Raw genomic sequence first — 24,827 nt, forward strand, 5'->3', positions numbered from 1 at the left:
AAATTTCAGAGCAAAAAGTAGAAGCTTCTGCTTATTCTCATGGACCACTACATTTCAAAATTATGCACTAAGCATTTTTTGACCCACTGCCCTGTGTGATTTCTCATAAGTACACTGCAGGTAAACAGAAAGACTGAAAAAGGCATGTGCAAAGAGAGCTGAGACCTCTGCACATTTGGTCACTGACAGTCTCACAACACCACTGTTCAGAGGAATCTCCTTCTACAGGAGGTCAGGTGGTATGTCAAAGATTAACTCAGATCTCCAGGCAGGTTTAGCAGAGATAGCAGGTGTGGAAGACCCTCTCCTCACTGCTCAGGGCTGACACTGCAGCAGACAAGCAGCTTGTGCAGCGCTATGTGAGCCATGGCTGCTGGAGGCATCAGGAAAATGGTGGCATCACTTTCTGCATTCACTAGCTGGTGCTTGGATTTAAATCAAGTTCATTTTTATTTAGGAAGCACACAAGGATGGTTTGAGGAAAAATGGAGACCTTACCTTTAGGTCCTCTGCACAGAGATGTTTAATGCAGTGATGGATTTATTTGGTTGGAGCTGTTGAATCCCAGGCACACTGCACGTGTCCTGGAGCACAGTGATGCCTAAGCAGATTTAATCAGGGGTTAAGGAAAGGGCCTAGACAGAGCTTGGCTGTGTACTTTGACCATTGCTCTTTCTCATCCATTTTTTTAAGGTCTCAGGGAGATGGAAAGCCAACCACAAGACAGAAGATGACAGCCACGGCACAAGACAGTGCAACAGGAATGATCATACAGCCTAACCTACATGTAGTTACATCAAGTTTATTCACACAGGATGATGGTGAGAGTTTTTGAAGATTTAGGCATGTTAAGTACATATTTTTTGCTTTATTCTCTTTTTAATTGCTGAGAAAATCAGCACTGCTATGGAAAGAGGCAAGGCAAATGAGGGGATGGACAAACTACTGTACCAGCTGCTCTCATATCTACAAATCCCAGGCAGCAATCCTGCAGGCTCTACCTTGTGAAGTGAGGGAATTTTTCATTTGGTACTCCAGATAAAACTACACCTGCTGGTAAACTATTTTCACCAGCACTACACAGGCACTTGTTCATACTTGCTTTCCAAAGCTAATCTAATCAATGTGAATGGACTAAGTGAATGATCTCATGGGCCAGGCTTTGGGCTGTATTTACCTGCACACAGCTCAGAGAATACAGAGTTAAATGCTGCTCTCAAACAAGCTTTATTTTTGTTATTTGCATTTCAGCACAATCTAAACTAACAGCTCCATCACAGAGGGTTTGAGTAACACTGCAGCAACAGGAGCCACAAGAACGAGCCTCCCAGATTTCACACACATGCCCAACCACCACTGGGCACTCACAATTACAGTGTTACCCCAGGTCCCCACAGAAATACCAGTACAGAGTAATTAGTGAGATAACACATGAAAAACCCCATGTAGCTCTTCAGCTGTGAATAAAACTACCACTGCCCAGGAGCCAGGATGTGACACCCTGTCACATCATCACTATTTGAATGACAGCATTCTGGGGCAACTTGGGCTCTCTTGATTTTTCCACAGAAAATCCCTACTAGTAACTAATAATTGGTGGTGGAGACTGATGTCCATGAGAGAGATTTTCACATGTAACTGATGTCTGTGGGAGGGATTTCACAACCAATTTAAGGCAGTTGAAGACCTCTTGATGCAGCCAAAGAGGTGAGGAAAACAGAAATGTCCCTTCTTACAGCACCATCTGCTCATGTTAGGTTAGGTATTACATAAATCTCTTTGTCTCATCTGTAAACGATGGGTATCAAAGAGGGCATGAGGTTTATTTTATAAACCATCAGGAACTGCAGGTTACCTGGTATAGGAACCTAAGTGTGAGGTTCTGTCAGTTGAAAATGGAGCCTGCAATATTGACATAAAAGGCAGATAAAAAGTGTGCTGGAAGAAGTTATCCTACCTCCCTAAGCAGCCCATCAGAGTGCTCTGCTGCAGTGATGAGATCACATGCTGCTCAGTTTTCCAGACAGTATATTCCCCCCAAACACAGCAGGACTGCCATGAATTAGGTTCCTGGACAAAAAGATTGTCTCTTCATGAATCTGTACTGTACCACAGACTGAAGAAAGACAGGAGTGGAAAGACACAACAGGCCAAAAGTTTATACAGAACCATAGAATGGTTTGGGCTGGAAGGGATCTTAAAGATCTAGTTCTAATCTCCCTGCCACGGGCAGGAGCATCTTTCACTAGACTGGGTTCAGAGCCTCATCCAGCCTGACTGTGGACAACAGGGTTGGACAAAAAGTTTTGACAAACTTTTTTTTTTTCTTTTTTTTTTAAACATGTCAGCTTTGCACAATATAATGAAGTGAATCCCTTGCCATTGCAACATCAGCCTTCATGACAGAGGTACTTGTGGGCAGTTTCAGCAGAGGGGAAGGTTCAGAAGGACACGGAGATCACATGTGCATCACACAGTAGCAATGCAGTCCTATGGCCACCAAACCTGTTCTGATACTGAAAACAATCTGTCTTCAACCAGTATCCACCCAGCTGTTTAACAGCCCTGAAATCCAGTGCCAATATCCAGTACACATCTGTCCTCAGATGCTAGGACAGCACTACTTTGATCACACAAATACAAACATAGAGCCTTCTACTTCAGCAGGGTGACTGAAAAGTGCTCCCTCCCCAGCAGAAAGAAATATGCACACCAGAAGTCACAGGGCTCTTCTCTCATTTGTCTTGTGCTGTGGTAGCAGCATGAATCAGATGCTGAAAGAGTCCAATGTGAAGCAGAATCTGATTTAAACAAATTGTATACACAACCACGTGGACCTTTTAAATAAAGGAAAATAATATTAAAATAATATTAAAATGTTAGTTTCCTTTCTCCCTTCCCCACTTCCCTTTCTCAGTTGACAGCCAACCAGCTGGTTAACTGCTCGGAAGGTGCACGCTCATTCCCACATCTAACCAGTGCTCCCCCTGGGGCACTGTGCAGCCAAATGCTTCACCACCTCTTTTTAATATTGAACCACAGCACACAGCCACTTCCTCAGGCTGGTGGCTGCACTCTGAGGGACAACACCTGCAGGAGCTCAGCAGAAGCAATTGATTCACAGCAAAGCAAGATACAGTTGAGAGCTTCTTTCCACAGAACACAGCAGGAAAGGGGGGATGTTGCCTCCAGCCAGACAGAATGACCATGATGGATGTTGTCTTACTGTGATGTGGTTTCTGTTGAGTGTGTGACCATGCTCTACTCTGGTTTTACTCCTCTGATTAACACCCCATATAGAGCATAAAAGGAAAGATAAATTATAGAGATTATAAGAGGAAAGATAAATACATGACAATATCTGTCAGAATTTTAACCCAAACCAAATTTCCAAGCAGTCTTTTCCAAACAGCTATGAAGTGTACAGATTTTTCTTAATCAAACAATGAAAAAGCACCCCAGTTCAACAACCTTCTTAGCAAAGCCAGATGGTAAAAAGATGATAAAGCAGAACAGAATACAGTAAGCTGACATTTTCTGCAGGGCACTTCCCCTCCCTAATTAAAAATGACCTTCATTATTTCTTAACTAGCATGCCTTTTTAAAACAAAATATGGATAATTTAAATAGAAGCATAATTTGCAAAATGGCTTGAAACATCCCTTAGAACATTTTTCCACCTTTGACCACCTCTGAAGCACAAAAAAGCCTTCAGTAATGCAAGAAATCTGCTCCAACTTTTATGCAAGTCAATGTCACTGACAACTGAGCAAGAAAGAAACCACAGTCAAGCCCTCACTTCAAAGCAGTGTTTAGTTAAAGATGAATTATGTGACCTTTTGGCAGTGTACAATGGAACAGAAGTCAAAGTTACCCAAATTTTTCCATGCTCTAAACAAGTTCAGTCCCGTATCTATGAGAAACTACCTCTGTGTTAGAATAGACCACACTTTCCAGAACATGTTTAAGCTAATAAAGTTTCATGGAAGCCTCGAAGAGAGCAGATAAGTCTTCTTCTGTTTGGGGACGTGGTGATAGTTTAGTCACTCTCTCCTGCAAGATGAAAGAAAATTATAATGGATTATAAATGGATGCCAATAAAATTAATCAAACAGTAGGTGAACTATGTGTCTCTGTACTAACATCTTTCACAGAGAATAACAAAGTTTTGCAAAATAAGTAATCAAGTAATTAAAGTTGAAGCATCATCAACTGTACAATACTTTCAAGAATATATAAGCTAAGATTCCCTGTAATTAAATACACTGAAGCAAGATCAGAATGCTGTTCAGTTTCAGAGTCAAGCACAGCAAACATGGGCCTTCTCCATTGCAGATGTCAGTACACTGGAGGACATTATCCTGAGAATATAGTCCATTTTAAAATTAATTTGCCAGCACTGAACTAGGAGTTAGAGTTTTAGGGACCAAGACTTTCAAAGTACTATATCTCTCAAGGCCTAGGAGCTGCTGTAAATGGGGAGAATAAACAGCACCTGTAAGTCAGACTCCAAAAAAGAGAGAGAAAGGGACAGTATGAAACTGCCCCACACCTCAGAGTTGGAATACAAAGGAATTGTGGCTGGTCTTCATTTGGACACTGATTCAGCAGAATGTTCAGGGGCTAAAGCCCCACTGACTGCAATGAAACTCAGGTATGTGCTTTAGTGCTCTGCTTGACAAAAGAAGCACAAAGGCAAGGGCTGCAACTCAGAAAAGCCCTGTGCTATTGAGGATGAGGAGCTGCATTAGTGCAGGTACCCAGTTACTGCAGGAAAATTCAGCTGAAAGGGCCCAACATCAGTGTGCTCATACTGGTTATGATTAGAACTTTCATGTTTTCAACAACCAATGATTTTAACATTTACTGAAATACTAGGGAGAGTTAGAGATATCTGCAAAGACAGAGTCCAGGCCCACACTAGGAACACATCTTTAGATGAGGTGTGTTTTGGCAAGAGAGAGTTTCTTCTGCTGCAACCTGTTTCAACATCTCCCTTGTGGAAGATGCTGCTCTCCAGCTTCAAAGTTCTCCTCTTTTTTCACATATGAGACAGTGGATATCATTTGCTGAGGTCCTTGCCTGAGGCACAGAGTGAGATGCAGGGAAAGGGGTTCCCCCAGTGCCCTGCCTGGGCAGGAGGCTCAGCTGAGCCCCCTGGGAGCAGAGCACACCCCATGCCCAGGGTGATGCCACAGCACAAGGCTGCAGCCGTGCACTTCCCCCAGCCTGTGGGATGCTGCTGTGGCAGGCTGGATGTGGTTACACAGCAAGAGAGGCCACCACACTGCAAAATCAACGTGAAACAGTAGTCTGGCGTGGTGAGAAGTCAGGTGAGAATGTGAGGTATTCACAGCTCATAATCATGGCTTTGCATGGCTTGTGAGGAGTCTGAAAAGTGCAGCTCTGTGTGCATAATTTTACCTACAGAAGATTCACAGGTGCATAAGTGCAATCAAATGGTACCTCTCTCCCCAGTGCTGTTACACACAGAGATCAGCCAAAGAGAGAAGACTAAGATTCTTCTATGCAGTTTTGAAACCAAATTCAAACAGCACTAGGGCAGTAGTGTGTTGTTTATTTCAGACTCATAATATGCAAAATATAGCAACACAGTGCTCAAGTATTCATAAATTCATCATATTAGGACCATCTGGGCCAAAGCCAGTTTTGCAGCTCTGTGCACTGAGATGTCTGGATTATCTGTAAAATCACACCGGGTGACAGGAGACAGCCAGCCTGACAGCCTGGCAGACTGGAGCATTTCCCAGCTCTGTCGACAGAAGGCTGCAAACGGGTGCTCCTCCCGCATGCCTCGACACAGAGGCACCATCACTACCTCTGCACAAGCTTGCTGATATTTGCTGGTGCCCAGACAGCGAGGCCCTGGCTCCCTCAGCCTCACTCAGTGCATTCTGGTCTGGTGCCAAAGCCAGCAGCTCCGGACTCATCACTGGCTCTGCCCCACTGCAGCTGCCCCCAGGACATCAGCAGGGGCTGGGTGGACAGAGAACAGCCCTTCCACAATCTCTCATTTTCAGTGCCCCCATCTCCTCTCACACACCACCACCCAGCCACCTTGAACTTTGAGACAGCATCTTCTTTGCTAGAATAACTGCTGTCTGTAAACAAGGTCCATTTCAACAGCCTCACTTAGGAAGGGAAATAAAATTCTGTTTTAACTTCAAGCATAGATGTGTGTCCCAACAGAGCTCCCCCCCAAACCCCAAAGGTCAGATTACATTTTTCCCTGCAGCCTGCACTTCAAGGCATGGAATATACTTGGCAAAATTTTTGGTGCTATCACCACTGCACCACATTGCTTCCTGATGTGAATGGGCCATTGCTGTATTACAAAGCAAACCTACTGCAAGATGAAAAGCAAAAAAATTATACCAAAAAATAAACTGTATGGATTAACCCGTGGTTATTAACAGATTGTTAAGGAACACTGATACATTTGCATCATGTTACATCTCATACAAAAAAATAAGGGCTGAGAAATTATTAGGTCATCTCATTTTACACAGTACAATGAATCACCAATGTCGTAAGAAGACAGAAAAACCCTTCAACACCTTTTGGTGAAGAATCCTTCCCCAGCTATGCAAAACTTGCATTCAGTGCTTGTTTTGAATGCAAGAAATATGTATAAAGAAACATGTTTATCAAAACAAACCCTCCAAATGCCCCATTTGCCCCATAACAATGCACATGCATAACCTACTTCAGGGGTGCTCAGAGACCTTAGTTTTCTTCCTGGCCTTGCCACTGCTCTGTTTTGTGTGATCCTAAGTAGTTGCACTTTTGTGTCACTTTCTCAGGTATAAAATAGGAATATTAATATTTACTGTTAATGTAACTGTTCTAAGGTGTTCTGAGATTTATGAGAAGAACTATACAGGATCTGCTGTAAAAAGTGAATGACCTTTTGGCCTAAAAAATTTTCACTTTCTCCATAATATATATTTCCCTTCCAACTTGGTGGGAACAAATACTAGGTCCATAGCATATGAATCAAACTGTCTTTTTACAAGGAAGACTCTGGATTTTGCTTTAGGAGTGGTGTGTTGCTTTTTGCAGTGTCTTTGTGGGCACTGAAACAATAAAGGGTATTACAAGTTTAATCTATATCATCCCAGGGGACCTTATTTCAAATTCTGATGGGGGTCAGTGGAACAAAAAAGCCATCTGCTAAGAAAAATGCAACTTCTCAATATGGAAAGTTTAATGCAAAGTGAGTTTGATCATTCTTACCAGATAACACTTGGTATTAAGGCTTTATCTATAGACCACCTGCACTCATAATTAAGAGAGGTAGTTATGAAAAAGCAGTATCTACTGCAAAGATCACAGGCCTATGAAAAACATCCTCTTTTTAAAAACTGTAACATTAAAAAAAACCCAAACCAAACACTTGGCCCTTTTTTCTGAATTCATGTGAAAACTGCAGCATGCACTCCATCCCACTGAAAAGAAAAACCTAAGCTGTGCAGTGAAACAAAATACAGTTGACTATCCATAATTTTCTCCATTTAAATAGTTTTCATGCAGGAAGAGAAATAAAACTTGCTGGAAAAGAAACACTTCTGGTTTTTTTCCAAAATCTGTTCTATTTCATTTGACAAGAAAAACTGTTTTGCTCTCTGTCTTACCTGAGGCAGAGTGCCTTTGACTAATGCAGGGATGTCTGCTTTGGAATAACCAATTGCAGCTAAGCCATCATCAACATTCAGATCAAACAGGAATTTCCGGAGTGTGTCTGCCAAAATAAGCCCCGCATCTTTGATTCTGGCAGTGCGGATGTCAGCTCCTAAAATAAGACATAATGTCTTGACTGTAGGGTGGAGAGAGCAGAGGAAGCCTGTCCTGGACTTAATTTAATCATAATATCAGCTGAATACATATCCATACATAACAGCCACTGCCCTAAAAGCAACATGAAGTAAAAAGAGGAATCAGTCCTCATTTTACAGCTGGAATGGTTGGTGAAAGGTGAAATAAAACAAGATCAGAAGCACATTAACTGCTGCCAAAAAGACTAACTGCCACATGAGGTTAACTTCCTTTCCCTCTGTGCTCACAGGGAGAAGCACTTTTGAGTCTGACTAACTGCTGGGAGGAAAGAAGCTAATGCATGAACATCAGTGGTATTTATTTGTATGGACAGTGTGCCAAATGCTAACTTCGTTTTAAGGCCTTGAGTTTGCTGACATCTAGAGGACTGTTCTGTTCAATTACACATTCACAGAGAGGACTACAGCATGTGGGCTGAAAGAGGCAGGAGACAGCAGGGCAGTGTTCAGCATGTTGAGTAAATTCTAAATTTATTGCTGTTTGAATATGTGCTGACTTGTGTAGGATACTGTAGAACTGAAGAGGAGGAACTGCTCTCTTTGAAACATCTACTGAACAGTAATGAAAACACCAATACAAAAGGAAATATTACAAATACTTCTTACAGAATAGCTCATGTTCCCTTCTTCAGTGAATGTTCAGGACTTAAAAGTAATAATGAAAGTGTGTCCAGACAGGAGACCCAAGTTCCTCCATATGATTTCTTTCAAAGTAACCTGAGCTAAATTGGTTCTCTGTGTAACCTCAATGATGTTACTGCAGAACTATGTTAGGTCCAAGTGCCACACTGAGAGATGAGTAAGAGCAATACATAGCTCCAGAAAAAACATCTCCTGTGATCCTCACACAGCTCAGTGTAACATTCAAAGGGAGTTAAGTGAACAGGAGACCTACAAGCTCACTTGAAGAACTCAGATATTCAGATAGTAAGGCTGGCAGTAATATAGCAAATAATGTCTGGGAAAAAATTATAAAGAAGATATGACAGAGTCTTGTACAAAATCTTATGCTATTGGGGCTATGCCATGAAGTCTGAGTTTATCCTGGGTTTTTCTGTGGAGGGGTAACTAGGACATAAACCCACTATCTTCAGATAGTAAAGTAAAAGGGAAAGGGAGCAGGATAAAATATGACAGTAAATGTGATTGGCAGTTTAAAAATATTGCTATATTATTACTATTCTTTCTATTACTTTCTTTTTGCTCAACCTAAAAGCAAATCAGTCTTTGATAGCACCTAGAAAATCTCTGGCCACATGCACACCTATTTCAACAGTTTAAGAATACATCCAGGGAGGTATTAAGCTTTTCTGGCTGTACCCAAATTCACAGCTGTACATACACACAACATAACTATTTAGTAATCTGCTTCGTGTCATAAAATACCTTCTTAGTCATTGCATTTGGCAACATGACAGTTTTGAATCAACTACTGTAGTCAGTTGGGCTCTGGAGTGGACTCAGAAGTAAACACCCCAGATGGGAATGAATAAATTCAACTCCACGTGACACATTTTCAGCAGAATCCCTTTCCAGCAAGGCACACAATGACGTAGTTAAAATTTCTACTGAGAAAATTAACAGAACTTTTACAGACAGAATTTATGGCAGAAATAAATAGCACAAAACCTAAGGGAACTGCTTTTCAGCCACTTGTTTTAAAATCAAAAGCCAGAGTTGAAAATTTCTGATATGCTGTGCTGACCAGTTATCCAGACACATTTTGTTCAACTAATTTTAGTTGTGTGTAATTGCTGTAGGAACACAGATATTTACTAGCTTAGTATATGACTCCAGCTAAGTTTGTGTTTTGGTTTTGACCATAGGCAGGACAGCAAACGTTAGAGGAAGCCTGAACAACCTCACAGACTGTTATGAAATGAACAGAACTTTTACCCAATGTAGTTTTTCTGACCCTCTATAAAATACAATAAAAATATATAGAAAATATAAAATAATATAATATATAAAAATATTTTTACTATATATAAAACACTATAAAATGTCTTGATTAAAATCCCATTCTTCTTGAGACCCCCACTTTGAGATTACTTACACAAGCTTTGAGATTACTTACACAAGCAAGTCATACATGTGACTGGACTGCTGTGACTTGCATACAGAAGGCTGACCATACAAGGGACTGAACACAAATTTTCCAAATACCAGAAGAGTTGACCTAACCATTTTTTCTCCACTCCCTGCACTGCTGTGCATGTGGCTGTGCCTGCTCCTTAGGCAGCATGGGTATTAACAGCAGTGTAGCCACGACACAAAACCTAGTGCAGGCAAAACCCCTGACCTTAGACAAATAAATTAGCTCAGAGCAGAGCCATGCTGTCACAGCTAGACTGCTAACAGCTCTGAGCCTGCATCACTGGAAGCTAGTTTATTACACACAGTCATGCTGGAGGTATAATAAAGAGCTATCCTTCCTCTTAGGACACCCTTTGGTGATGGGCTGCACACACAAAAAGGCACTGTATGACAAAATAACTTTTAAATGAGCTGTCAGCTTGCAGCATTCACTTTTATTCTGTTAAAAAGCAGAAAAGGACATTTTGTTCATTAATCTCTTTTTAGCCATTACATATGTGTCCACAGAAGAGCTACTCCAGGAAAAGCTTTCCCTTGGCATCAGCCACTGAGAAATTCCAACACCTTAACAAACATTAGAAAGACCAAAAGCCACAGCTGTGTGCCACGGAAAAAGAGCAGGAGCGATTCAGAATATCACTGTTCTAATTCACTGCCACAGCAGGGAATTTGTTAGGGAAAATACTTCCTTTTAGCTAACAAATGCCCCTGAGTACTGGTTCACTTTGTGGTAACTACTCTTCATAAAGCACCAAGAGTTGTGCCAATCACAGCTCTTGTTTGATTTGCAACAGACTTTCAGTTAATTTCAGCTGTCCACTTTTCTGGCCAAGAATCAGATTTCTCCACCTCTAATCACACCATATCAAAATTCAGCATTATTCTATCTAATTTGCATGACATCTAATTCCAGAATCTTGTTTTCTAGACTTAAACCCCTCCCAACAACCAATGACAATTGCTTGCACATTGTTTTTTTCAATCCCAAAATGTCAGTTTGGAAAGAATTCCATTTGTACATGAGAACTGTACCCACAGAGACTCCTACCTAGAATCTCTGCAGCTTCTAAATGCCTCTCAGGATGTATCTGTGCTGTGAAAGCAAACACTGCTGGGGATGTCAGCACCACAGAAAGGCCATGGGGCTGGGGAAAGAAAAAAAAAAAAGAGAAAAATAATGAAATATATCAACAGGACATGTACTTTTAACTTCAATGGACTTTAATGATCATTAATGACAGATAACAGATATTTGAAATGTATAATAAAAACCCAAAAATAAACAAGTTTTACCACTAAAGAGTGATCCACATTATAATCCTTTGGTTTATAAGTTTTCACCAAACCAGAAATAGGGTAAGACATTCCATGGCTGGAACAGAGAGCAGAGAGAGAGTGGTTAGGGCAGCTCTCCCGGTATTTGGAAAATTTGTGTTCAGTCCCTTCTGTGGTCAGTTTTCAGTATGCAAGTCTCTTCAGTACAGATACTCAGAAGGTATTGACAGGTATGATGTAGATATTAGGTACAGACAACCTCATCCCTCTGCACCTCAGAGACCTAGCTGTAAAAAACAGTACCTCCCTTACTTTGTGAGTGTGAAGTTACTTCACTGACTGAACTGAAAGCCATTCAGTTCCTAAAGTAATGTAAATAGGCCAAAAATATCATAGTCTGCATACCTGTGTGTTCACACTGTCTGAGAAAAAGAAACTTCAATTTTAAGATATAATTATAAAAGTAGACTTGCTCAAAGAAAGGGAATGAAAGGAAGGTCTCTGAAGAGAATGACTGCTAATAACTTCTGTACACAATTCACTTTTAGGCTTTGCTTCTTTGAGATTTTCATCCAAATGAAACTATATTGCCTTGCAATATTAATTACAGCTCATTTCAGACTGCTGATTGCCTATCCCACAGACAAACTTACAGATAATTGCATCAGTTCAGGAAGAACTCAAGATTACATCATTGCTGTCTCACTGCGGAACAGCTGGCATGGAATCTAACATTTTGAATGCCACTGACTTTTTTACTACCAAGGAAGGTAAAGAAGGCTGTGTTTTGTAATTTTCATGTGACTGGTTTTGAGTATCACAGCCCAAGAATACGCAGTCCTTATACACATGAATGACAAGAGCCCATCAGTTTGTCACAGCACACAGGTCCTTCAGCATCACAGGCCAGGCTACAATCCCTTACTCCACAATCAGCAACAAGAGCAGCAACATCTTTGACAATGTGGAAAAAGCACTAGCTGTAAGCTGACCTCACATGGGGTTACTATTTCTCTGTACTCACCAGAGATGAACACCAGCATTGCCAAAGCCAATACCAGCAAAAGCACTTGCAAGGTGCATGTTGGCTCTTGCTTCGCGGTCCTCAGGGTTTCTGATGGCTCTGTGCACCATGGAGGCAAATGGTACCAATGAATTCACAAACAGATTGGTGATTCAGCAGGGAGAAGGGAGAGAGGGCTTCTTTATGGACAGATACACAAAAAAATCTAAAAGATAAGCTGAGATTAAAACGGTGGAAGTGAAATCAAGTCACGCTTTGGTAAAAGAACAATCCTGCATCTGGATGACTTATGTAGATCATATTGGTTCAGTGAAGGGTAAGCTTCCTTTCACTTTTCCAAAAAACAAGTAAATAGAGTGAATTTATCCATATTCAACTCAGCGATGAATTAAAAAATTCTAGTTAGAATCTTTGGTAATTCTGTGTGTGGCTCCAGGATCACTCCAGCTTTCTCACCATCTCATTAGGTGGTGCTCTAGACCCCACCACCTGTGTGGGAAGAAGAGAGGATTCCCTGCCTTCCTATGCCTCAGGATCCTTGTGTAGTTTGACAGTAAGAAGAAAACTTCCCATAAATAGATTCCAAAGGAACAAAAACCAACTATTTTGACTCACTAGGTACTGTGAAAAGATTTTTTCAAAAAAACTCCACATTGATCTTTAATAGAAGTGCACATGGCATGCAAAAGCTGTAAACAGATTAAAACTTCATTGACAAGGATCAACACCAACTCCCAGCTAAGTCAATACCTATTCTAAACTGAAGGTCTTCTAAGAATGAGCAGGTTTGCAATAAATGCATACTTTTGCACATTCATAAGTGTATGTTATTACCTTCTTGATGGATGGGCAACTATCTTAATTTGGTGCTGAAGGCCACAGAAATAACATCAGCAGTATTTTATTCAATTTGTTACATATTCCCCTTATGCTGTGAAAGGAGATTCTTGAAAAAAAAAGAAAAGGTAAATTCTGCTCCCATATTAACTGAACAGTTTGAAACACCTTTAACTGAGGACTTCAAGAATAGATTCACAGAGGCATTAAAAAGCTACCACCTCAAGACAAACTATTTAGTCTTAAATTTTGAATTTTATCTGAAAAATATTCTGCTTTACTTACGAAAAATCCAGGGTAGAAAACAAAAGCTTGATGTTGCAGCTTGCCTCACTGTAGCCTAAAATTTACATTCTTGCAGGCACCCGTTTTGGGGCACTGTGGCCTGACCAGCCTGCAGGGGTGGCTGCTGAGGGCGTTACCTTTTCAGGTACTTGGCCACAACGCGCAGAGCGTGCAGAGCCCAGACGTCGCTGACGGGGTTGCTGCCTTGGTAGGCCGGGCGGTGCAGGGGATTGGAGGGGCAGGGACCGCGCTGGTGGTAAGGGAGAGCCGTGTATGATTCCAGGGCATGGCTAGCAGAAAGGGAGAAATCAATTATTTAAGGGGGAGAGCTCCCTTTTACTGCCCTGCTGTCCTTTGAATGCAGGTGCTTTTTTATTTCTGGTGTCCAGCGGTTGCTGAAACAAGAAATACAATCTCACAGACAGTGGAAGAATGCTGGGCCAGCACCTCCAGAGCACTTCCTCTCCAATAAACACACCAAAGGAAATCTAAACACAGTCTCCTTCTATCAGCTCACACCATGCTAAAAGCCTGGTTGGGTGCACCAGCACCTACAGTGTTTTTCACTGAAGAGAGCTGTATATGTGCAATGAATGCATTTCCTTTCTGTAGGACAGCAACCATAAGAGACTTTAGCACTGGAAACTTCATAGGGTGCTTTTCTTTTAGAAGTACTGGCCCTGAAAAAATTACATGCATGAATTTAAGCTAAGTGGAACTGCTAATAGTCTCATCTCCCAGACACTCATGAATCTGACCACATACTATTCTTTTAGAAGTACTGGCCTTGAAAAAATTACATGCTAAGTGGAACTGCTAATAGTCTCATCTCCCAGACACTCATGAATCTGACCACATAAAGACAGGGAACTGCCTACATGGCTCCATTAAGATGAAAAAACTACAGACAAACTATTTTCATTGATGAACAAATGCCTTTTTTCCATTACAGACATTGCAGGCTGGGGTCCTTCACCACGCTTGAGAAATGTCAGTTTCATTACAAATCTATTACTTTAATACATAGCACCCAGAAGAAAAGTAAGCCCTGGCTCTCCAAATAGAAATGTCAATGCATTTTGTGCTGTTAAGCTGTTGGTTTAAGATGAATAAAATTTTGTGCCAAGTGAAAAGCCAACTATGAGATTGGTTCCCAGATGACCATAGCTGGGTGAAGACCTGCTAGTATCTCACAAGCTTTTATGAATTTTTATTGAGACATCCTGGCTTTTGTTAGAATATTCTTATTCTCTATTTCCTTCTATGTCTATGATTCATGACAAGTGCTGTTACAACTGTGATTAATCATCTATCTCATGATCCCTTAAAAAATGACATCTGGACTCTCTTTACTGACAACAGCTATTCTGGAAGCAAACAATTTCTCCAGTGCACTGCAAAAACATTCAAATTTCTGCAAATGCAGGATTTGTTTCCATACATTCTGAGGGAGGCAGTGAAACTAAGGAAAAGTCTGACAGAGCCCACCTTAACAAGAACAGCAAAAAGAGAAAAAAAGTTCATCCTCTTGTGCTCTCAAAATAAATTTTTTCTACAATCAGCATAGTAAAAATACAAAATTTAAATAAATTCAAGTAGCAGCCTATGCAGAAAACTCACCAAAGCACATCAAAGCCACTGTTGGCCACTATTCGTTCAGGCATAGACAGTGTGTGTAAAGGATCAATGATGCCTAACGTGGGCTTAATGGCTCTTGAAGCAATACCTGCAATGTGCAAAGGGAGGAAAGTCAGCTAAAGATGTTTTGCAACAAATTAGAACAAGATAAGCTTAATGTTCAAAACACAACACTAAAGAGGGAAAAAATATTTGAAGCTATGAACATGAAAGCAAAGAGAGAGAGGGGAGGGTAGAGAGTATTTTTGAATGTAAGACTGATGATGAAGTCTCTCTAAAAGAGTTATATGATTTGAGACTTTTGCCTGAAGTGGATTATACCAGACCATGTTCTCTCTCTGTTTGCAACCCTCCCTGAGCAGCCTTGCAAGATGTCTGTGGCATCTGCAGTATTCTTAGATTTGTATCTTCTGTGGAATGTCAGAAGGCAAATCTGGTTTGTACCTGCAATCAGTTGTTATTGCCAATGGTTGTCTTCAGCATCTGTAATAACCATGTCCTTGTATTTCGGTTAAGGGTGCAAAGATGTAGCTCTGAGAGAGATAGACTGACAGACAGACAGACTGACGATGTATACACTAGAAAATTCTTGAGCTATTGTCAAACCTTCTTAGCACACCCATCTGGGTCCCAAGACTGTGTGGCATATAAAATCCACATGTTTAGAAGCAAACCTTAAACAGCTATGAAGCTCAAGATGACATTTTAGCCTTAATCTTTATTTGCCAGGGATGAAAAGGCCAAAGGAAGACAGTGTCCCTCACTTGCACAGCATCCCAGGCCCGAGGTTTCCAAAGTCAGGAAAAGGAACATTTGGTTGCAATTACACAACAAAGAAACAGAAGTCTTAAAAGTAGAAAGAAAAATACAGAGGAAATAAGGAACAGTTGGTTGACCCTGAATATAAGTAGAAATTTCCTTTGCAATTAACATTTTCTGCCATTTAAGGACTTGAAAGATTTTAGTTTCCTTCAAACTTTCCTTCCTTCAAAGTTTAGTTTTGCCTTCAAACTATAATCCACTGCATTACATAGGTATTTCATTATGTTAATATGATATAAACTTAATTCAAGGAGGAAACCTTTAAGCTTTTAAAATTTGCCTGAGGCTGTTGAATCAAACAAAATGACACCTGAAATGACATGCAGTATCCTTTCCTTTCAAGGCAGGGAAATAACAAAGACATGGGAAAAGTGATTGTCTTGAATAACACACAGAAACCTCCACAAAATAAACAAAACAACCCCAAAACAAAGCACCAAAACCTCACCGGTTTTAACTTTTAGTTCTTTGAAGTCAAAAATGGCAACACCAGTGGTTTCACTTCCAGTGCCAGATGTTGTAGGAACTTAAAAGGAAGAATGGAGATAACAACAAATAATAAAAATATATATAATACTGCAATTTAAACAATAAAACCACAATAGTAACACCACCCAAAATTACAGGGCCCAGGAAATCTTGAATGTATCCCTGATCCAAAGCCAACAGATCAAAGAGAAACTGCTACTTTGATCTCTTTTCTCAGTAAAGGAGTTCTAACTGAGCTAAACAAGACAAAATAAGGATAAAACCTCTGATTTTACCTCCACCGAATTAAACAGCAAAATGACTGCTGAATACAACTATAGGAGAAGCCAGCCCAAAGGAAGCTGAAACAGCCACAGCAAACTGATTTCAATAGAAGTATCAGAGAGTGTAGAATGACTCACCTTCCCCTGGCCCCAATCTCCACACACTCTCCTCCTGCTTTACCTGCAATGAGTGGCTTGAGGGGCACAGTGACCGGCTTCCCTTTCCCAATAGGAGCATTGACATAATCCAGGAATTCTGAGGAAGGGCTGGCTGCGTACAGGTTGGCAGCTTTGCAGGTGTCTATCACAGAGCCACCTCCAACAGCAACATAGGCATCAAACTCTCCCTTTTTAGCAAATTGAATGGCATCCAGGAAACTTAGGACACAAGAAAGATTTTCCAGTTAAGTCAGAATAAAACCAGTACACAGGGAAACCAACTATTAACAGTAGCATGCAGGCCACAAGGAAGTGTTTAAAAAGCCATATGGAATCCTGTAAAGGCCTAGGCACTACTTGGAGAAATGCAAGTCAGAAGCAAATTGTACCTTTGGTCTGTTGGCTCCACACGGACATTATCATATATTTGAAAGTTTATACCAGATTTTGCCAAGGAATTCAATACTGCATTTACAGGAGGGAGTTTGGAGAGGTTTTTATCTGTCATCAAACAAACTCTTCTAGCACCAAGATTCTGCAGGTCCTACGATAATGAATCAAAAAACCAAACAACTGGTATAAAATCATACACTTCACTATTTAAACACTAATCCAAATCAAGTGAACCATTTGATAATAATAAAACCCTGACTTAAAAATAGTTGGTTACTGCAAAATTTTTAAGACCATATCAGCTGAAGAAAAAGAACATTAACCACATACATGTAGAATACAGAAAGCAGAATAAAATTTAAAGCTGCCAAATTTATATAGTTGAAGTCTTAAGACAGAAGAAAACTAAAGTTGTTGAACCATATGGAACCACTTTAAACTATAGTAAAATATAAAACATTTTAAAAATATTTTTCCCTAAGTTTCTGTGAGAATAAAAAAGGCCTTTTCACAGATTGTCTCCTTTAGCTGTCTACCAAAGCACAGCATTAAAATATTGAAAATGTAATACTGGATATTTATTTATTGATGAAAAATCAAAAGGTGGCAAAAGGAAAAATAATGCTACATCCTAACCTTTGCTAATTGTCACAATAGCTATACAATATGTATAAATTATTCTAGTGCTGTTTAAAGACAGGTTCTGTCTAATTTCATTTACTGTCTGACATAATCTTATTTCATAAATTTTCAAATAAAAAAGAGATCTATTGATGCTAGAAATGCCAAAAAGGAGAAAAATGATAAATGAAAACAGACAGTGATAAAAGCACACTGGAACAATGTACTCAGGTGAACCATCTCACACTGCTGAAACAAAAATTCTACACTTACACAGGGCAAGCTGAGAGCTGAATGAATATCCAGCCAATTTAACAGAAAGTCTCTGATTGAGTTAATGAGCTCCAGAAAGATAAAAGCGATCTTGAGAAAATCCCGGTGAGTCAGCAGGATTCAAACCTTTCTGAATTAAATTCCCGGTCAGAGAAAAATATTGTTGCATTCTTGCAGCAAAGTATCAACAATCCAATTTTCCCCAGAGCTGCATTTCATGTACCAGAGCACCACTGATGCACCACGCTTCTGCTCTTCAGCCAACAGCATGCTCTGACCTTTTTGCACTGATACAGTGGACCACACCATATATAAGCTTTCCTTTATTAAGTGGATTGATAGCACTGTCAGTCCTTCAGAAAATCACTTTTTACCAGTGATGGACTTACACCATAGCAGCTTACCATGCCAATCTCTCTGGTAACTCCTTCTCCATAGCGGATGTTTGAAATGGCCATCTATAAAAATAAAAAAGAACATTTCTTTTTCTCTACAAAAATGGCATCTGGCCCTATTCATTCAAAGTGAAATATAATGTAAATATTTGTTAAATGCCATATTTGTCAAGAAGTATTGTTTGCACGACTTTTAAATGAAACATATTTTATTATTAAATCTACCTCAAAGGCATAGTCTGTATTCCCCAGAGTGGGCTGTTCAGGAACTGGAATGGAAATAAAACAGCAGAATTAGGAAACAATAAGTTATTTCAATCTGTTTCTCAGCTCTAGAGTTGACAGATTCCTTGCTTTTAGAATCACTAACATATTTCCACAGGTCATCTCAGCTCGTGTGGATAACAGTTACTATTTCATGCCTTGCTGTTCATGAGATTAAATGATCCAAGTACTTGATCTGACTCATATAATTCAACAAAACAAGTGAGCTTTTCAAGTTCTTTCAAGAATTAAGTATTTTTTATAAAATCTGAATAAATTAGCAGGAAGGTTGCATGAGAGTCTGTTTGCAGTCTACAAAGACCAGAACAGCACATAAAAAAGGTGAACTGAATATATGTAGAGCATTCAGGCTGCTACATACAAGCTGAGAGGTGCTAGAAATGCTATAGGGGATACATGATAACCTTCAGAACAACGTTTGAGACAAATTCATGAGACATCCTCTTTATGCACCTGGATAGAGAACACCTTTATGTATGAGCAATACATAACAGGTGTTTACACATAATTTTACTTCTCCCTAGTCCTGAACTTGCAGGTGAAACTGAATTATGTGCTAGAAAATTACCATGTGCACTGCTAATAATAAATAAGAATCAGTGTGTTTCTATTAACTTTAATTAGAAGATATTTATAAGGACAGTATTTCAGTCATGGCTTCTCTCTGCCATGTCATTTTTGCATGAATTATCACAAAACTCAATTTCTGGCATATTCTGATTTTGCCATAGAGTGAAGCAAACTGCATCAACCGAAATTGCCCATTCTTCTCCAAGAAAACACCAGGCAAAGCATTCTGCTCCTCCTGCTGGAGTCATGCTATACGTCTGCTATATTAATGGAAAACATGCAATTTGGATTCTGATCCAATGAGTGAAGCCACGAAAATGAGGCTCACAGACACGCTGGGGTGCACTGAAGCACTGACCCACGACAGTAACAGATAGATGTATTAAAACCCTTTATGTACTTTCTATTCAAGCACAGGCCAGCTGCTATCAGCTCTTTCATTGCCACCTCTTGCCAGGCTGTACATGTTTGACCTCTCCTGGAGCTGGAGTCTGCTGTACTTTCAGTCATTAATTTGACAGGCTAAGGACATGTCCAAACCATTTACTCTCTTGCTTTCTGATAGTATAATAGACACCCTGCTGTTACATTCTTGAACCAAACTTAACTTCCAGGGCGAATTTTGCTGAGTTAAAAAATTGTACTATTTCCTTGAACACTGCCAAGAAACATAAAGAAGTTTGGGATTTTTTTCAGCTATAGTCACTGTTCAGTCAATTCCCACTATTTAGAGATTTACTTTACTGATATCATCTTGCTACGCTATAGAATCTATTGCTGCCTAAAACTTTCAGAGAGGGTTCTTAACTCAGGCTTCAGTTCAGGAAGAGTTTAGTTTAAATTGACTGAGTAAGTCATCAAGCAGACAAGCAAAAGAATGAAATTCTATTTCTCAGCTGCACTATTGTCTTGCTGTATGGATGGTCTTGGGCAAAACAAGTATCTGAAAATATAAATAGCTTTGTCCATATGTAAAATGACAATGTCAGTTCTTTAAGAATTGTTCTCAGCATGTGAAACCATGCTACTTAGAGTTACACATTACTGAAATTATGGCCCAAGCCACTAATGTTTAGTGGATCTGGAGACTGACAGATAGTTATTCTCCTAGCCTCCCTACAGTCCATGCAAACAGAAGCTCCTCCTAGGGTGACTTGGGTAAGTCAGTGCAGCTCCCCTGCTCACAGTCCACCATCCTGGCCTAAGTGAGCTGCCTTCTTGGGACTGACTATATAAAAAAGCTATGGAGATTTTATTCCCCAGGTCAACACACACCTTTGTGAAAGGCTACTTTTTATCCACATAGTTTCCTGTTTCTCTTCTGATGTAACAGATGTGTATCCAAAAGCAGACCTAAAGTTGAGATGGTTCGGGTGATGACAGCCAGAGCAAAGTTCAGATCAGCTGGCCCCACGGCATGGGGAGGGAGGGGACAGGAGGCAGAAACTGTGGCTTATGTGGGAGCAATTAACAATAACCACTGCCACTGTACAGCTGCAAAGTAACAGGCTGCTTACCTTCTCCTTTAGCTTGTTCCTTCCCACCTGTTACCTGCACCCTCTGCCCAGGCTGCACGGATACATACAGCCCTCTGCAGGGCCACGGCCTCCTGCAGAATTATTTTGGAGAAACAAATTCAGTCTTACCTTGGGAATAAGTGTGGCCATGGCTCGGGCACCGACAACTAGTTAAAACGTTAAAAAAAAAAGGTACGGTTAAAAGGGGAAAACTAAAGCAGAAAACTAAAGCTTTACGTCCTAAAAGTGTCCTGTGAGCACCCCTTGCAAGGGCCTGCAGCCGGGCCCGCCGGAGTGCAGCGGGAGCGGGCACGGGGGGAGCTTTCCAGGGGAGGGATCCCCGAGGGAGCCGGGAGGGATTCCCGAGGGATCCCCGAGGGAGCCGGGAGGGAGCCCGCACTCACGCTGCCCGCTGCAGCTGCCGCAGCAGGCGGGACACCCGCGCCCGCCCCGCCGCCATCGCCCGGCTCTGCGCACGGCCGGGAACGGGCCGGGAACGGGCCCCTCCTCCCGGGACAGCGCCGCCGCCCGGCACACGGCTGTCCCAAACTCGGACTCGCACGGGGCAGTCTCAAACTCACGCCTGTTTTAAGGCAAGCAAAACCTGTTCGCTAAAACAGCACAGAATGCCAGTGAAGAGCGACTAAAATCTCGTTAGGACTGAGTGCGTGTCGTGTATTTGTCACAGAAAAATATTGGAAGTAATGGAATTGCAAGGTGAAAATAATAAAAAAACCCCCATGGTCCTGAAATTAAGGGAACTACTTTTCTGACTCTCAGTTGTGCCCAGTGACAGGACAAGGAGGAATGGTCTAAACTAAAACACAAGAGGAATGGTCTAAACTAAAACACAAGAGAAATGTTCTAGACTAAAACACTAGAGGAATGGTCTAAACTAAAACACAAGAAGCTGCACCTCAGCATGAGGAATTTCTTCACACTGAGGGTGGAACAGGCTGCCCAGGGAGCTCGTGGAGTCTCTCCCTCTGGAGACATTCAAAACCCACCTGGGCATGTTCCTGTGTCACCTGCTCTGTGTGACCCTGCCTTGGCAGGGGCCTTGGACAAGGTGATCTCCAGAAGTCCCTTCCAACCATCACAATTCTGCAATTCTGTGAAATCACAGTAAATTACAGTGCAGGACAGATCAAAATTTTATAACCAAATTTTTAAGCTGTAAGCTATGCCGCTTAGCTGCCAGCACAGTAGTACACCAGTACTGAGCAAAGGAAACATTGGATTCTGACAAAAAAAGCATCATTTTTCTAATGTAACAGATGTAAGTATTTTGCCTCTGCATACTCTGTATGTCTTACTAGATGATCTTTAAGGTCCCTTCCAACCCACACCATTCAATGATTCTATAAGCAGATCAGATAGGCCTAAAACTCAGGATTTTGCAAGGTGCTGAGCCTGGGAAAGCAGGTTAGTGGCCTGCTCAGGCACCTACATGAAGCTGCAAAACCTTTATCCACCTGTGAGAGCCAAAAAGTGGCAACACCACAGGAGCACCTGCACCTCTGCTCAGGTGACCACTTTGCTGCTGGAGATGAACACACTTCATGGGATTTTGGTGGAGAAAATTGACCAGCAGCCTTGTGAGCAGCACAGAATTCTCATCAGATGTATATTTGTATGGGAAAAGAGCCCTTCTCTCTGCCTGAGCATGTACCAAGTGTGCCCTATGGAACTGCCTGGAAGATCAGAGGTCTGGAATGTCTCTCTGAAACAACCTTTTCCATCCATCCACGTGTTATTTGCCCCTGCTTTGCCCTGATACTTACACTGAAGGGTTGATAACAGAGGGTTGTGCCCACAAGACCATTCCTGCCACTGACAAGTCCAAAGCACCTGCAGTGCTGCAGATGGCTCAGTACACGGGCAAGAAGCACTAGAGAGGCAAAGAACACACCTTGTGGAAGGCCCAGAGACTGGGCAGCGGTCAGTCCATCAATGCCTTCCAAGCTCCAAGGTGTTAGGTTTTAACCTGTACAATACAAACATTTTTCTGCTGAACTCAGTGGCCGGTCAGCAGCTTTGATTTCCTTTTTTCATCAACAAAATGCTGTAGACAATCTGTACAATTTCTTAGGCGCTGCAATAAATCTTACAGTAAGTTTCCATGTTCCTTGTGTAACTGAACCTGAACAGCACAGAGCTGAGCGGCAGAAGTTGACTTACAGAGCAAGAGCTCCACCGTCAGGCCACTTGCCCAGGGCAGAGAGCAGCAGCCACATCCTTTACCTGCACCTGCGGCTGCTCCTCCATCAAAAGCCCAGGTCACATCTGCGGTCCAGTCCCAGCTACCTGAAAACAGCTTTGCTCAGCTTTTGTCCTGGCAGAGATGCTGCAGGGCAACTGTGAAGCAACATTACCTGTGAAAAAAGTCACTGTGACACCCCCAGCCTGGGGGGAACGGGGGCACCCTTCTCCCTTCACAGGAGACCAATTTCCCCTGGATGGAGAACACAGCCCTCCTCCGTCTACCAGCTAAGAGCCAAACGCAGGACGTTTTAGAAAGGTCAGAACGCATTTATTGACAGATACGCGTGTAAACAGAGCACCGGGCAGGGGGCTGGCAGCGACAGTCCCTTCCCACGCCTCGGTGGGCATCCCCAGCCGGTGCCGCACACCGTCCCTCACGCCTTCTTCCTCCTGGCCCCGCCGGTGCCGCCGCCCGCAGGCTTCTGCGGCTGCCGCCGGGCTGCGCTCTTCTTGCCGCTGCGCCCCGGCCGCTGCTGCCGGCGGCCGCGCTTGCCCCGCTTCGACTGCTTCTTGCCCTTGTTGGCGGCGGCCGCCTCGGCCTCCTCCTGCCGTAGCTGCTTGTTGACGGCGCGGGTGATGTCGAGCACCGGCTTCTTGCTGCCCATGTCCCGCAGCAGCTCCAGCTGCCGGCTGCGCTCGGCCGCCAGGTTGCCCAGCAGCGGCTCGAAGCGGCGCTTCTTGCCGCCGCTGCGGGAGGGCGGCTCCGCCGACTCCTTGGGCAGGCGCGGCTGGAAGCGGCCGAGCGAGGCGGTGGAGACGCGGGCCACGCGGGCCGCCCGCCGCAGCTCCTCGCGGTCCTGGTGCCCGGTGGGGTGCAGGGGCGCGGCGGGCACGGCGCTGCCGGCGCGGTGCGCCCGGGCCAGGTTGCGCAGCCGGTTCAGCTCGTTGCGCGCCACCCGCTCCCGCTTCTCCCGCCGCAGCCGGGCGAACTGGTCCTCCTCGGGGTCGGCGCCCGCCGGCACCTCCGCCAGCCAGGCGCGGGACGGGTCTCCGCCCGCCCGCCGGTAGCCCCAGCGCCGCCGCCACTCCTTGGCCTGCTCGTCCCACACCAGCGAGGTTTTCTTCTTGCGGCGGATGCCCTTCAGCCGTGCGAACTGCTCCCAGCGCGTCGGCGGCCGCGGCTTGGGCGGCGGCTTCTCCCGCGGCAGGCGGAACGCGGGCTCGGGCAGCTGCGCCACCAGCGGGCCCCCGGCGCCGCCGGCGGCAGCTGCGTGTTGTCGCGGGCCAGCGCCCGCAGCAGCGCCTCCCGCCGCGGGCCGGCCCCGCGCAGCGCCGCCGCCGGAGGCGGGTTGCGGTCCACGGCCAGCAAATTGCCCAGGTCGTACTCCAGCTCCAGCTCCTTTTCCACCGTGATGCTCCGCCGCTTCTCCGCCTCCTGCTCCTCGGCGGCCGCCAGCACCGCCTCCACCCGCACGGCCGCCATGGCAGCGGCTCCACGTGCGAGCGGCGCCGCCGCCGCTGCCCCGGAGCGCGGCAAAGCTCCGCCGGGTCAGCGCGCCGGAACCGCCGGGCCCGTCCCGCCGTGCCCTGCGGGCGGGCGGCCGCAATGCCCGCCGGGAGATGTAGTCCCGTCGCGCCGGCCCGCCAGAGGGAGCCGTGGCTCTCCGCAAACCCGCCGGGCCCGCGGTGTGGCGGGGGAGCCGCAGTGTGCTAGAGGAGCCCTGGTATGTGCCAGGGGAGCCCCGGTGTGTGCCAGAGGAGCCCCGGTGTGCCAGGGGAGCCGCCGCCGTGGCTTACGGGCATGCACTTCCAGTCTCGGAATC

General features: G+C 43.4%; 2 protein-coding genes across 3 annotated transcripts; both read right to left on the minus strand.

Annotated features, from left to right (window-relative positions):
- Positions 1–1,203: 1,203 nt before the first annotated feature.
- ADHFE1 (alcohol dehydrogenase iron containing 1) lies at positions 1,204–21,316 on the minus strand. Of its 2 annotated transcripts, XM_039702843.1 has the most exons (14): positions 21,204–21,316; positions 20,929–20,966; positions 18,653–18,696; positions 18,437–18,490; positions 17,135–17,289; positions 16,768–16,964; positions 16,283–16,360; positions 14,995–15,100; positions 13,512–13,664; positions 12,253–12,351; positions 11,247–11,325; positions 11,002–11,098; positions 7,656–7,813; positions 1,204–4,053 (listed from the first exon to the last, which is right to left on the minus strand). In XM_039702843.1, the coding sequence occupies exons 1-14, from the start codon at positions 21,257–21,259 to the stop codon at positions 3,970–3,972; spliced, it is 1,398 nt and encodes a 465-aa protein (XP_039558777.1). In that variant the 5' UTR covers positions 21,260–21,316; the 3' UTR covers positions 1,204–3,969. The 2 variants fall into 2 exon arrangements, with proteins under 2 accessions (XP_039558777.1, XP_039558779.1); XM_039702845.1 differs by lacking the exons at positions 18,437–18,490; positions 18,653–18,696; positions 20,929–20,966; positions 21,204–21,316 and adding an exon at positions 18,033–18,153.
- A 1,994-nt stretch (positions 21,317–23,310) lies between these two features.
- RRS1 (ribosome biogenesis regulator 1 homolog) lies at positions 23,311–24,565 on the minus strand. Its single transcript, XM_039703079.1, is given in 2 exon segments — positions 23,311–24,268; positions 24,271–24,565. Coding segments are annotated over 2 exon segments (1,047 nt in total). The 5' UTR covers positions 24,488–24,565; the 3' UTR covers positions 23,311–23,438.
- Between the last annotated feature and the right edge of the window lie 262 nt (positions 24,566–24,827).

The sequence above is a fragment of the Passer montanus genome, unplaced genomic scaffold (genome assembly GCF_014805655.1).
Source record: "Passer montanus isolate IOZ18808 unplaced genomic scaffold, ASM1480565v1 scaffold16, whole genome shotgun sequence".
Classification (NCBI taxonomy): domain Eukaryota; kingdom Metazoa; phylum Chordata; class Aves; order Passeriformes; family Passeridae; genus Passer; species Passer montanus.

Coding starts and splice junctions, on each gene's coding strand:
- ADHFE1 (XM_039702843.1), bottom strand. CDS start 21,259: ATGGCGGCGGGGCGGGCGCGGGTGTCCCGCCTGCTGCGGCAGCTGCAG. Junction 17,290..18,436: donor TTACCAGAGAGATTGGCATG/GTAAGCTGCTAT, acceptor TCATTATCGTAG/GACCTGCAGAATCTTGGTGC. Junction 16,965..17,134: donor GTGGAGCCAACAGACCAAAG/GTACAATTTGCT, acceptor TTGTGTCCTAAG/TTTCCTGGATGCCATTCAAT.